This window comes from Pristiophorus japonicus, chromosome 7 (genome assembly GCF_044704955.1).
Source record: "Pristiophorus japonicus isolate sPriJap1 chromosome 7, sPriJap1.hap1, whole genome shotgun sequence".
Classification (NCBI taxonomy): Eukaryota; Metazoa; Chordata; class Chondrichthyes; family Pristiophoridae; genus Pristiophorus; species Pristiophorus japonicus.
Genome location: NC_091983.1, coordinates 160,917,214 through 160,933,056, shown reverse-complemented (window position 1 = coordinate 160,933,056; position 15,843 = coordinate 160,917,214). Strand labels below are relative to the sequence as shown.

General features: G+C 46.2%; 1 protein-coding gene across 2 annotated transcripts in view; it reads right to left on the bottom strand.

The window, feature by feature from the left end:
- LOC139267330 (ensconsin-like) overlaps positions 1-6,307 on the bottom strand; it is a 173,106-nt gene extending 166,799 nt beyond the window's left edge. For both annotated transcript variants that reach the window (XM_070885469.1, XM_070885470.1), the window contains exon 1: positions 6,240-6,307. In XM_070885469.1, the coding sequence (XP_070741570.1) occupies positions 6,240-6,288 (49 nt within the window). In that variant the 5' untranslated portion in view covers positions 6,289-6,307. The remainder of the gene's footprint in view (positions 1-6,239) is intronic.
- Positions 6,308-15,843: the final 9,536 nt, after the last annotated feature.

Here is a 15,843-nt window from a genome sequence, read left to right as displayed (position 1 = left end):
CCCACACACACACACATCCCCCCCCACCACACACACACCCCCCCCACACCACATCCCCCCCCCACACACACCCACCCCCCCACACACACACACATCCCCCCCCACACCCACACACACATTCCCCCCCCACACACACATTCCCCCCACACACACACACATTCCCCCACACACACACACATTCCCCCCCACACACACACACATTCCCCCCCACACACACACACATTCCCCCCCACACACACACACATTCCCCCCCACCACACACACACATTCCCCCCCACACACACACACATTCCCCCCCACACACACACACATTCCCCCCCCACACACACACACATTCCCCCCACACACACACACATCCCCCCCACACACACAACACATTCCCCCCCCACACACACACACATTCCCCCCCCACACACACACACATTCCCCCCCACACACACACACATTCCCCCCCCACACACACACACATTCCCCCCCACACACACACACATTCCCCCCCACACACACACACATTCCCCCCCACACACACACACATTCCCCCCCACACACACACACATTCCCCCCCACACACACACACATTCCCCCCCACACACACACACATTCCCCCCCACACACACACATTCCCCCCCCACACACACACATTCCCCCCACACACACATTCCCCCCCACACACACACACATTCCCCCCCACACACACACACATTCCCCCCCACACACACACACATTCCCCCCCACACACACACACATTCCCCCCCACACACACACACATTCCCCCCCACACACACACACATTCCCCCCCACACACACACACATTCCCCCCCACACACACACACATTCCCCCCACACACACACACACTCCCCCCCACACACACACACATTCCCCCCCACACACACACATTCCCCCCCCACACACACACACATTCCCCCCCCACACACACACACATTCCCCCCCCACACACACATTCCCCCCCCACACACACATTCCCCCCCCACACACACATTCCCCCCCCACACACACATTCCCCCCCCACACACACATTCCCCCCCCCACACACACATTCCCCCCCCCACACACACATTCCCCCCCCACACACACATTCCCCCCCCACACACACATTCCCCCCCCACACACACACTTCCCCCCCCATCCATCCCCCCATATTCCTCCCCCCCATTCCCCTATCCCCCGCAATCCGCCCCCCTCCATCCGCTCCATCCCCCCCCCCATCCTCCTCCCCCCCCACCCCCTTCCCCCCATTTCTCCCCCCCCACCCCAAGATAAGCTTCCGACCTTCGTAACATCACCAGTCTCCGCTCCTACCTCAGCTCATCTGCTGCTGAAACCCTCATCCATGTATTCATTGCCTCCAGACTCGTCTATTCTAATGCTCTCCTGGCCAGCTTCGCAGCAATTTTAAACTGTCCAAAACTCTGCTGTCCGTATCCTAACTTGCACCAAGTCCCATTCACCCAACACCTGTGCTCACTGATCTAGATTGGCTCCCGGACTAGCAAAGCCTCGATTTTAAGATTCTCATCCTGGTTTTCAAATCACCTCCATGTCCTCGCCCCTCCCCATCTCTAGCCTGCTCCAGTCCTGCTCCAGTCCTACCCCGCCCCGCCCCACCCCCTACCCTATCTCCGAGATCTCTGCACTCCTCTAATTCTGGCCTGTTGCGCATCCGCAATTTTAATCGCTCCACCATGCCTTCAGTTGCCTGGGGCCCCAAGCTCTGGAATTTCCTCCCTAAGCTCTCCATCCCTCTCTCTCCTCTTTTAAGACGCACTTTAAAACCTACCTCCAACCAAGTTTTTGGTCACCTGTCCCTACCTCGCATATGGCTCAGCGTCAAATTTTGTATAACGGTCCTGTGAAGCCCATTGGGATGGTTTATTAAATTAAAGGCGCTACATAAATGCAACTTGTTATATACATGCAAGTTATTTCTTTATCACCACACTTGTCTTTAACACAAATCAAGATTAAAACTGACCTATGGTTATACTAACCTTCCAACTCAGTCTTCAAGAGAAGCCATGCTGTTCTCCACAATGCCATTCAACGCTGGCCGACTAAAATTGAGCCCGTCACCCAACAATTTGCCCCATGTTACCCCCAGGCAACAATTTCCCTCATTTCCGCTTCCAACAGTGTCCTTTTCCACTCTCCCCATTCCACATGGTAAGCCCTTCCTCCCACTAACCTCTTGCTACAGCACCACCAGATCTCAATCCAGAGACTGAAGCACAAAAATCTAGGCTAGCACTCCAGTACAGTACTGAGGGAGTGCAGTACTGTCGGAAGTGCTGCCTTTCAGATGAGATGTTAAACCAAAGTTCTGTCTGCTCTCTCTCAGTTGGACGTAAAAGATCCCATGGCACTATTTTGAAGAAGAAGAATGGGGGAGTTAGGTCCGGTTATCCTGTCCAATATTTACCCTTCAATCAACATGATTGAAGAAAAGATTCTCGTGCCGCCGTAGCAAGGGTCAGTGGGAGGATGAGTGTATAGTTCTAGTCCCAAAGCAAGCGCTCTACTCAGAACTCCTTTACGGCAAACGAGTCAAAAGGTGGGCAGAGGAAACGTTACAGGGGCACCCTCAAAGCATCTTTGATAAAGTCAACATCCCCATCGACACTTGGGAGTCCCTGGCCAAAGACCGCCCTAAGTGGAGAAAGTGCATCCGGGAGGGCACTGAGCACCTCGAGCCTCATCGCCGAGAGCATGCAGAAATCAAGCGCAGGCAGCAGAAAGAGCGTGTGGCAAACCAGTCCCATGCTCAATTACCCTCAACGACTATTTGTCCCACCTGTGACAGGGACTGTGGCGCTCATATTGGATTGTTCAGCCACCCAAGGACTTATTTTAAGAGTGGAAGCAAGTTTTCCCTTGATTCCAAGGGACTGCCTATGATGATGATTATAAAAGGGATATAGAGACACTGGAGAGGGTGCAGAGAAGATTTACAAAGATGATACCAGAAATGCAAAGGTATTTCTATCAGGAAAGAACAAGCTGGAAGAGAAGGGTGACCGAATAGAGCTCTTTAAAATTATAAAAGGTTTTGAGAGAGTGAATACAGAGAGAATGTTTCCACTTGTGAGAAATGCATAACTAGTGGCCATCAAGATAAGATAGCCACCAAGAAATCAAATAGGGAATTCAGAAGAAATGTCTTTACCCAGAGTGGTGAGAATGTAGAACTCACCACCTCAGAGTAGTTGAGGCAAATAGTATAGATGCATTTCAGGGGAAGCCAGATATACATGAGGGAGAAGGGAATAGAGGGTTATGCTGATGAAAGTTAGATGAAGGATGGGAGAGGCTCGAGTGGCGTTTAAATGCCAGCATGGACTGGTTGGGCATAATGGCCTGTTTCTGTATTCTATGTAAAACCTTCTGTGAAAGGAAGGGAACCAATTAAGGTTGATAGCCTTTATTGCTGACCTTTTTCCTGTTACCCACTTTCCTCCTCCCATTTCTCAGCATTCTTGCTCACTTCTCCACTCACTGGCTAAGTTCAACTCTCATCTGTGTCTTCTCCACCCCAAACTCTATCTTGCAATACTCCAGTCACTCACACCACCTAGAAACTGGCATCTAGTTCTATAAAGCAATTATGCTAAGAATATACAGAAATAAACATTTTACTAACTTTTACTTAGATTTAAAAGCACTTAAAAGAATTATTAGCACTTTCCATTACACTACCCTGCAAAACTTCATTCAGCGTCTCCTTACCAGTATTCCCTCACCAATTAAACCTTTGTTTGGGGTTGGGGGGGTGCACAGTCACACATCCTAAGACGACCAATACCACAAGCCTCCATATCACCAAAACAGCTCTCCTGATACTCCTATACCAGGCGGGCACCCTCTTCATTACTCACATCCCACTACCAAGACAACCCTAGACCTTCCAAAACAAAATGCTTTATGCTACACCCTGGAGAACATCTTCCCTGATGTTGCGTAAAAGTAGTGCATCTTCAGGCTCACCATAAGCAATACCATTGCAGATTTTGTTTAAAAAAAATGTATAGATCAGCTTTGTAGCCACTTTAAATGCATTGGCTTAAGCCATTTTGTGTACAAGAAAAAGTATCTACAAAGTGGTTGAATTGTAACAGAGGTCTCTACCACTAATCAATGGCTGCACCAATAATTTACCGTTTGTTAATTTCAAATATAAAGACATTACCACAAGAACACTTCGACAGCCCCTACCATTTAACACCAATTATTTTCCCTGATCTGCATAGAATAGAAATATTTTATAAGACATACATACACAGCCACGATTGCTGAAATAAATGGCCACTCCTGCTAAAAGACTGGCAGTCACATTTTAATCAGTTTGACGATTTGTTTGTGCAAGATGGCCTGTTCCTTTTTATCTATTCTCCCCTCTAGCTGAACAAAAATATAAATGTTACACATTTATAGGTCTCCATTCATTTCATTTTCATTTTTTTTTAAATCTTGTATCACCAAGTAAATATGCATGCACCAAGTTGCTAAATATGCATCCTATAACTTATTTTCAATTCAAAAATATCTCCACTAACCATGGCAGAAATAGCCATATGTATTTAACAAATCCAGTGTTTAATTTAAGTTTAAAAAAATTATGATTAAGAACTGGAAACAGCTAGAACTAGCAAAATTTACTTCCACAAAAATCCAAAGTTCAAACTAAAGTACTTTAAATAATTGGAGTTATATTGTGGGATACACTAACAGAGAACTTTAAACAGTTCACTCTAACTTACCTTGACAAAACAAACTACAGGTGCATTGTTAAGCAAATTTTTATTTTCAGCATTGTATGTTCACTGCTGGTCATGTCCCAATTTATAACACTGCACCAAGAGTAATTCCAAAATGATCAACTGAGACAAAAGGCAACTGTTTTTTGGCCACATCCTTTGAAAGGGCACTATTCATGAAAACATTGATTATTTTTTGTTGGTATTGGAGAAAAAGAGCTGTGCAACATTTGTCATACTGACGTCATCTGTGGATAACATTATGATGCATTTTACATTACATAAAAACTTTCACTTGGGCACTCTATAGGATTTCAGAACCAAAACGAAATCCGCCTCAAATGAATAAAATAACCCATAAAATCTAGCGTAAATTCTAATCTCCGAGGTTTCCCACTTGATTTCGTAAGATTCCATCTACAACGTAGTTAATGATACTGGCTTACCACCAACTTTCAACAGGGCAGACTACAAATTACTGTGGCTTCAGAACGATTACGTGGTATGTATGGAATTTAGTTGCACTTAAAGTTTTAAAACACAATTGCACCAAAGTATTCACAGGTATGTCCGGAATATAACTATGCAATATCATCAAATATATATTATATATATTTTCAGCCACACCCTACATCCAAAACCTAGCGCTAGGTAAAGCAAGGGAAAGGAATTTACAGAGCTCAATAAACAGGGACAAATCATTTCTTCTGGACCAAAAGAAAACACAATGATTTAAATAATTAAACAATCCTGGTCAGACAATTCCAATTCTTTATGCGCACAAACTTGAACTACACTGAACCGATAATTTAAATGTCAAACTATCGACCAAAAATCAACTTTCTAACTTCACGCTGAAGCAGGTAAATGCGTTCACAGGTTCTCTCCTGCGAGGTTTTCGGGGAAGCTGATCCCAACCACCTTTAATTTGGTAGAACAGCTCAACTTCGTTTTTTTCTTCATTTTCCGGTATCTAATTCAATCGAGGTGCGTGTTATTTATTTTTCTTCCGAGGGAAGGCGATCGTGTTAACTAAAACTACACTACCTAATCCGATGGGTTAATAGCAACTAGGGAGTTCACTCCCTCCTCTTCCCCCCCCCCTCCTTCACTTGTTCCTCGACTTTTACCTTGTCCCCTTAAAAACAAAACTTGCTGCAGCTAAACTGGCGGAGAGGGCCAGTGGCTACACTGGCTGCAGCGCCCGGGCCGGGCTGGTGGTGTCGCGCGCTGGTTCCAGCCACTGTTACGTGGACAACAGGCGGCTCGGGGACAAACCGCGAGCGCAGCCTCTCCCTCTCTCTCTCCTCGCCACACCGGCCACAGGTGTGTCCCAAATACAAAACAAAAAAAAAACCTGCGCCCCTCTGCCTCCCGATAATCTCGCTCCCGCCCCCCAAACTCCCCTTTTTTCCTCTCTTCTTTCCCCACCACCCTCTCCTCTCATACTTTCATCTTTAAAAACTCACCGCCGTCGCCGCCATCCACTCGGGATGCGACTCCCTCCGCCTCCGCCATTGCTCCTGACGTCAGCAGCAGGCGAACCCACCTTGGGGCGGCGGGAAATTCAACCCGTGGCAACCCAGGCCCCGCCCTCGTCTGAGCCAGGTAACCGGAGCCACAGGCTGCTGCATAGAGAGGCCGACAGGTAACACAGGGCTGCACGGCCAGCGGCACATACTACACAAATACATCACGGGCGGGTCACACAGCTCCGAGCAACAGCAGCTATTGCACAGATACATCATAAAGCAAGTGACACGGTTGTGGATAACGGCGATCATTACATAAATAAATATATCCTATGAAGATCACACGGCTATTGATAGATAAAGACAGATGTTGCCTCAAGAACGGATCACACATGTAACAGCAGGTGTTTTATTCTTACATAATAAACGGGCCACACGACTGCAGTTAAGATGCAAAATAAGTAGCGTAGCCACAAGTAAAATACACACAATAAAGTAAAAGAGCTATAAATCACCGTCAAGGTATTCTATTGCAATCCCAATACCGAAATATGATTTCATTGTGAAGATATCCTTATTGCTAAAAATCTTGCTTGAGTGAATAGCGACATAGTGTTGTTGCCACGAGTCGGATCTCGGAACCACAGACAACTGTCCCTCCAAAACCAATATCAGAACTTGGCAAGCAACCAGCTCCCCAAAACTACTGTCCCTTTTACTTGTTTATTTAATCAATCATCCCCCCGCCCCCGCAAACAGGTTCCAGAACCATTTCCAGGCATCAGTTAGATCCCAGAACCATCGCTGCAGTGTTATTTCGGATTCGTTCAATGACAAAAATGATCAATCATATTGCTGTTAAACGTCCAAAAATAAACCCCTTCACATAATTAACACATACAAACCTATAAAATCACACATTTAGCCCTATAACTCAGAGAAGGAGACGGTACCTCTAAACCATACAGATAATTTAAAATCACAACTTCATCTTGACCTTACTACTATATGGCACGGATCAAAAAGAAGTAATATAACTCCTAAAGAAAAGAAAGACTTGTATTTATATACTGTAGTGTCTTTTACGACCTCGGGACGTCCCAAAACGCTTTATAGCCAATTTAGTATTTTTGACCTATAGTCACTGTTGTAATTTAGGAAACGAAGCAGCAAGGTCCCTCCAACAGCAATTAAATAAATTACCAAATAATCTGTTTTACGGATTGGTTGAAGGATAAATATTGTCCAGGATACAAGGAAAACTTCCCTGCTCTTCTTCTAATAGTGCCATAAGATCTTTGACATCCATCTGAGAGAGCAGATGGGATTTTGCTTTAACTTCTCATCCGAAAGGTACCTCTGACAGTGCAGCACTCCTTCAGTACTATCTCAGTACTGCACAGAAGTACCAGCCTAGATTATGAGCTTGAACCAACCCACATTCTTTTGACTCAGAGGTGAGAGTGCCACCACTGAGATTATAGGTAACAACTGTTGCAATAAATGCATTAAGTTTTATTATCAGAACAATAGCAATTATATACCAGATGGTTTGCGGTAATGTTCCTTTATAGTAGAGCCATGTGATAAATGTATGATTTAGAAACAGGATGCTTAGTGTTTACAACCTAATTATGTCTTAACAATTTACTTTTGGATCTATTTGATTGTTACACCTACCACATAGGAAATTGTGCAAATCGGGACCAGCCCACTTTTTCTGTTGGATGTACTTCTGAAAATAGGTTCCTGAAAAGAAAAACTGACAAATTCCTTTTAGTTTCAAAGATTAGTTTTAAATAATAAATGGATATTGTTATGTATGTAAACATGTAAATACCATGTCTAACCACCAGAGAGCTTAGCCCCTGGAGTCCCAAGGGATCCCACAATCCATTGGGAGCACCTGTATATAAGGAGGCCTCACAGGCTGGAGAGAGACTCTGAGATCTGTAATAAAGGACGAAGGTCACACCTTACTTTGAGCTTTCAGTATCTAGTCTGATTCTTCATTCAAGATATAACAACTGGCGACGAGATACAAATGACGAACCCCACTGCAACAATGCAGAGCACTGTGGGCATCCGGGAGAAATTTTCGGAGGGAGATGATTGGGAAACCTTCATGGAGCGACTCAACCAATACTTCGTGGCCAACGAGCTGGAAGGAGAAGTGAACGCTGCCAAACGAAAGGCAATCCTCACTGTTTGCGGGGCACCAATGTATGGCCTCATGAAAAATCTGCTCGCTCCAGCGAAACCCACAGACGAGTCGTATGATGACTTGTGCACACTGGTCCGGCAGCATCTAAACCCGAAGGAAAGCATTCTGATGGTGAGGTATCGGTTCTACACGCACATAGAAACATAGAAAATAGGTGCAGGAGTAGATCATTCGGCCCTTCGAGCCTGCACCGCCATTCAATGAGTTCATGGCTGAACATGCAACTTCAGTACCCCATTCCTGCTTTCTCGCCATACCCCTTGATCCCCCTAGTAGTAAGGACTACATCTAACTCCTTTTTAAATATATTTAGTGAATTGGCCTCAATAACTTTCTGTGGTAGAGAATTCTACAGGTTCACCACTCTCTGGGTGAAGAAGTTTCTCCTCATCTCGGTCCTAAATGGCTTACCCGTTATCCTTAGACTGTGACCCCTGGTTCTGGACTTCCCCAACATTAATAAGAACATAAGAACAGAAGAACATAAGAATTAGGAACAGGAGTAGGCCATCTAGCCCCTCGAGCCTGCTCCGCCACTGCTTCCTTGGGCAGAGAATTCCACAGATTCACAACCCTCTGGGAGAAGAAATTCCTTCTCAACTCCATTTTAAATTGGCTCCCCGGTATTTTGAGGCTCTGCCCCCTAGTTCTAGTCTCCCCGACCAGTGGAAACAACCTCTCTGCCTCTATCCTGTCTATCCCCTTCATTATTTTAAATGTTTCTATAAGATCACCCCTCATCCTTCTGAACTCCAATGAGTAAAGACCCAGTCTACTCAATCTATCATCATAAGGTAACTCCCTCATCTCCGGAATCAGCCAAGTGAATCGTCTCTGTACTCCTTCCAAAGCGAGTATATCCTTCCTGAAGTAAGGTGACCAAAACTGCATGCAGTACTCCAGGTGCGGCCTCACCAATACCCTGTACAGTTGCAGAAGGACCTCCCTGCTTTTGTACTCCATCCGTCTCGCAATGAAGGCCAACATTCCATTCGCATTCCTGATTACCTGCTGCATCTGCAAACTAACTTTTTGGGATTCATGCACAAGGACCCCCAGGTCCCTCTGCACTGCAGCATGTTGTAATTTCTCCCCATTCAAATAATATTCCCTTTTACTGTTTTTTTTCCCAAGGTGGATGACCTCACATTTTCCGACATGTATTCCATCTGCCAAAGCTTAGCCCATTCGCTTAACCTATCTAAATCTCTTTGCAGCCTCTCTGTGTCCTCTACACAACCCGCTTTCCCACTAATCTTTGTGTCATCTGCAAATTTTGTTACACTACACTCCGTCCCCTCTTCCAGGTCATCTATGTATATTGTAAACAGTTGTGGTCCCAGCACCGATCCCTGTGGCACACCACTAACCACCGATTTCCAACCCGAAAAGGGCCCATTTATCCCGACTCTCTGCTTTCTGTTAGCCAGCCAATTCTCGATCCATGCTAATACATTTCCTCTGACTCTGCGTACCTTTATCTTCTGCAGTAACCTTTTGTGTGGCACCTTATCGAATGCCTTTTGGAAATCTAAATACACCATATCCATCGGTACACCTCTGTCCACCATGCTTGTTATATCCTCAAAGAATTCCAGTAAATGAGTTACACATGATTTCCCCTTCATGAATCCATGTTGCATCTGCTTGATTGCACTATTCCTATCTAGATGTCCCGCTATTTCTTCTTTAATGATAGCTTCAAACATTTTCCCCACTACAGATGTTAAACTAACCGGCATATAGTTACCTGCCTTTTGTCTGCCCCCTTTTTTTAAACAGAGGCGTTACATTAGCTGCTTTCCAATCCGATGGCACCTCCCCAGAGTCCAGAGAATTTTGGTAGATTATAACGAATGCATCTGCTATAATTCCGCCATCTCTTTTAATACCCTGGGATGCATTTCATCAGGACCAGGGGACTTGTCTACCTTGAGTCCCATTAGCCTGTCCAGCACTACCCCCCCGAGTGATAGTGATTGTCTCAAGGTCCTCCCTTCCCACATTCCCGTGACCAGCAATTTTTGGCATGGTTTTTGTGTCTTCCACTGTGAAGACCGAAGCAAAATAATTGTTTAAGGTCTCAGCCATTTCCGCATTTCCCATTATTAAATCCCCTTTCTCATCTTCTAAGGGATCAACATTTACTTTAGTCACTCTTTTCCATTTTATATATCGGTAAAAGCTTTTACTATCTGTTTTTATGTTTTGCGCAAGTTTACTTTCATAATCTATCTTCCCTTTTTTATTGCTTTCTTAGTCATTCTTTGCTGTCGTTTAAAATTTTCCAAATCTTCTAGTTTCCCACTAACCTTGGCCACCTTATACGCATTGGTTTTTAATTTGATACTCTCCTTTATTTCCTTGGTTATCCACGGCTGGTTATCCCTTCTCTTACCGCCCTTCTTTTTCACTGGAATATATTTTTGTTGAGCACTATGAAAGAGCTCCTTAAAAGTCCTCCACTTTTCCTCAATTGTGCCACCGTTTAGTCTGTGATCCCAGTCTACTTTAGCCAACTCTGCCCTCATCCCACTGTAGTCCCCTTTGTTTAAGCATAGTACACTCATTTAAGACACTACTTCCTCACCCTCAATCTGTATTACAAATTCAACCATACTGTGATCACTCATTCCGAGAGGATCTTTTACTCGGAGATCGTTTATTATTCCTGTCTCATTACACAGGACCAGATCTAAGATAGCTTGCTCCCTTCTAGGTTCTGTAACATACTGTTCTAAGAAACAATCCCATATGCATTCTATGAATTCCTCCTCAAGGCTACCCCATGTGATTTGATTTGACCAATCGATATGTAGGTTAAAATCCCCCATGATTACTGCTGTTCCTTTTTCACATGCCTCCATTATTCCCTTGATTATTGTCCGCCCCACCGTAAAGTTATTTTTTGGGAGCCTATAAACTACGCCCACTAGTGACTTTTTCCCCTTACTATCTCTAATCTCCACCCACAATGATTCAACAGTTTGTTCATTAGAGCCAATATCGTCTCTCACAACTGCCCTGATATCATCCTTTATTAACAGAGCTACCCCACCTCCTTTCCCTTCTTGTCTATCTTTCCGAATTGTCAGATACCCCTGTATGTTTAATTCCCAGTCTTAGCCACCCTGCAAGCACGTTTCTGTAATGGCCACTAAATCATACCCATTTGTAATGATTTGTGCCGTCAACTCATTTACTTTATTTTGAATGCTGCGTGCGTTTAGGTAGAGTGTTTTAATATTAGTTTTTAAACCATGATTTTTAGTTTTGACCCCTCCTGCAGCCCCTTTATATTCATACATATTGTCCCTTCCTATCACCTTGTGGTTTACACTTACCCCAGTGCTACTCTGCTCTGTTGCCTCCTGCCTTTTGCATTCTTTCTTGGGGTCCTGAGCTCAGAGCCCTCTCCTGGGTTCCCATCCTCTTGCCAAGCTAGTTTAAAGCCCTCCCAACCGTACTATCAAAACCACCCGCGAGATCATTGGTCCCGTCTCTGTTGAGGTGTAACCTGTCCGACTTGTACAGGTCCCACCTTCCCCAGAAGCGGTCCCAATTGTTCAGGAAACTAAAGCCCTCCCTCCTACAACAACGGGAGAGTGGAGAGCACCAGTTCCGACTGCCACAGGACGGGAGAGTGGAGTGCACCAGTTCCAACTGTCGCAGGAGAGAGAGTGGAGAGCACCAGCTCCAACTGTCGCAGGACGGGAGAGTGAAGAGCACCAGTTCCAACTGTCGCAGGAGAGAGAGTGAAGAGCACCAGCTCCAACTGTCGCAGGAGAGAGAGTGGAGAGCACCAGTTCCCACTGTCACAGGAGAGAGAGGTACAAGAGGTCTGAAGGCCAGGAAGTGGCGAGCTATGTCGCCGAGCTATGGCACCTTGCAGGACATTGCGAATTTGAAGGACACTTGGAGAACATGCTCAAGGACTTCTTTGTACTTGGCATTGGCCATGAAGTAATACTTCGCAAACATTTGACTGTAGAGACCCAAACCTTGAGTAAAGCTATAGAGATAGCCCAGGCGTTTATCGCCACCAGTGACAATACCAAACAAATTTCTCAGCACTTGAGTACTGCAGCAAGTACTGTGAACAAAGTAACGTTGTTTTTGAATCGAAATGTACAGGGCAGAACTTACACGCCTACAGCTGCACGTCCGCAGATGACTCAGAGTCCACCATCAAGGGTGGTGAATACAAGGCCACTAACACCTTGTTGGTGCTGTGGGGATGATCATCGTTTCTATTCATGCCACTTCAAAGGATACATTTGCAATGGCTGTGGAACAATGGGACACCTCCAATGTATGTGCAGGTGAGCTGCAAATCATGCTAATCCTGCAAATCCCCATGTTGCAGAGGAGGACAGATCCACGTTGGATCACGACGAACCAGAGCTTCAGACCGAGGAGGCAGTGGTATATGGGGTGCACACATTTACCACAGTGTCCCCCGATAATGCTGAAGGTTGAATTAAATGGACTCCCGGTGTCCATGGAGCTGGACACAGGCGCAAGCCAGTCCATAATGAGCAAAAAGACTTTTGATAAATTGTGGTGCAGCAAGGCCTCAAGGCCAGTCCTGACTCCCATTCGTACTAAACTGAGAACGTACACAAATGAGCTGATTCCTGTAATCGACAGTGCTACCGTAAAGGTCTCCTACAATGGAGCGGTGCACGAGTTACCACTCTGGGTGATACCGGGAGATGGCCCTACGCTGTTTGGCAGGAGCTGGCTAGGAAAGATACGCTGGAACTGGAACGACGTCCAAGTGCTTTCGTCCGTCGACGACACCTCATGTGCCCAGGTCTTAAACAAGTTCATGTCGCTGTTCGAACCAGGCATTGGGAAGTTCCAAGGAGCAGAAGTGCAGATCCATTTGATTCTGGGGCCGCGACCCATCCATCACAGCGAGAGTGGTACCTTACATGATGAGAGAGAGGGTGGAGATCGAACTGGACAGGCTGCATTTCGCCGATCGAATTCAATGAGTGGGCCAGTCCAATTGTTCCAGTCCTCAAGGGAGACGGCACCGTCAGAATCTGTGGTGATTACAAAGTAACTATCAATCGTTTCTCACTGCAGGATCAATACCCACTACCGAAGGCAGATGAACTATTTGCGACGCTTGCGGGAGGGAAAACTTTCACGAAGCTAGACTTGACGTCGGCCTACATGAAGCAGGAGCTGGAGGAATCATCGAAAGGCCTCACCTGCATCAACACGCACTTCATTTACAACAGATACCCGTTTGGGATTCGATCGGCAGGGGCGATATTCCAGAGGAACATGGAAAGCTTACTGAAGTCGGTCCTGCGCACCATGGTCTTCCAGGACGACATCTTGGTTACAGGTTGGGACACCGTCGAGCACCTGCAGAACCTGGAGGAGGTTCTTAGTTGGCTTAATCATGTGGGGCTCAGGCTAAAACGCTCGAAGTGCATTTTCCTCGTGCCTGAAGTGGAGTTCCTGGGGAAAAGAATCGCGGCGGACGGCATCAGACCCACCGATTCGAAGACGGAGGCAATCAAGAACGCACCGAGATCACAAAATGTGATGGAGCTGCGGTCATTTCAAGGATTCCGGAACTATTTTGGTAACTTCTTATCGGGTCTTAGCACATTGTTAGAACCCCTGCACTCTTTACTGCATAAAGGAGATGAATGGGTATGGGCTAAAAGCCAAGAAAATGCCTTTGACAAACAAATTGCTTGTGTTGTACGATCCATGTAAACGCTTGGTACTAGCATGTGATGCGTCGTCGTACGGAGTCGGATCTGTATTGCAACATGCTAATGAATTTGGGAAATTGCAACTGGTTGCTTATGCATCCAGATGTCTGTCTAAGGCCGAGAGGGCCTACCGTATGATCGAAAAAGAAGCATTAGCGTGTGTTTACGGGGTAAAGAAAATGCATCAATATCTGTTCGGGCTCAAATTTGAATTGGAAACCGACCATAAGCCGCATATATCCCTCTTTTGTGAAAGCAAGGGGATAAATACGAATGCATCAGCCCACATCCAGAGATGGGCGCTCACGTTGTCCGCATACAACTACGCCATCCGCCACAGGCCAGGCACAGAAAACTGTGCCGATGCTCTCAGTAGGCTGCCATTGCCCACCACAGGGGTGGAGATGGCACAGCCCACAGATTTAGTCATGGTAATGGAAGCATTCGAGTGTGAGCCCAACAGATTATAACCTGGACGAGCTAGGACCCCTTACTGTCCTCAGTAAAAGACCGTGTGCTCCACGGGAGTTGGTCTCGTGTCCCGTTGGAGATGCAGGAGGAAATAAAGCCATACCAGCGTCACAAAGATGAAATGTCTATACCGGCAGACTGCCTCCTATGGGGTAATCGAGTAGTGGTGCCAAAAAAGGGCAGGGACACTTTCATCGGTGATCTCCACAGCACCTACCCAGACATCATAATGATGAAAGTGATAGCCAGATCCCACGTGTGGTGACCCGGTATTGATGCAGACTTGGAGTCCTGCGTGCACAAATGTAATACAAGTTCACAGTTAAGCAATGCACCCAGGGAGGTGCCACTAAGCTTATGGTCCTGGCGCTCCAAACCGTGGTCCAGGGTCCATGTTGACTGTGCAGGTCCATTCTTTGGAAAAACGTTCTTAGTGGTTGTAGATGCATACTCCAAATGGATTGAATGTGAGATAATGTCGGTAAGCACATCCGCTGCCACCACTGAAAGCCTGTGGGCCATGTTAGCCACGCATGGCCTGCCTGATGTCCTTGTAAGTGACAGTGGGCCGTGCTTTACCAGTGCCGAGTTCAAGGAGTTCATGACCTGCAATGGGATCAAACATGCCACATCTGCCCCGTTTAAACCAACGTCCAACGGTTGGGCAGAACGAGCAGTTTAAACTGCTTTGTATCTGTAAAGCATGCACTCCCATGTTCCGCCACCAGGGAGCTCATCCCCTGAAGTCCCAAGGGATCCCAGCATCGCTTGGGAGCACTGTATATAAGCCGGCCCCTAAGGCCTGTTCCTCACTCTGGAGTGTCTTATTAAAGACGGAGGTCACTGTTATTTTAACCTCCCTGTGTGCAGCCTCATCTGTGTTAGGAACACAATAATTGGCGACGAGAATACGAATCCAACGCAAAGATGCAGAAAACTGTGGGCATCCTGGAGAAGTTCTCTGAGGGTGAGGACTGGGAAGACTATGTTGAACGGCTAGACCAGTACTTTGTAGCCAACGAGCTGGACGGAGAAGGAAGCGCTGCAAAAAGGAGAGCGGTCCTCCTCACAGTCTGTGGGGCAGCGACCTACAGCCTCATGAAGAATCTTCTGGCTCCGGTGAAACCCACAGGTAAGTTGTATGAGGAGCTGTGTACACTGGTTC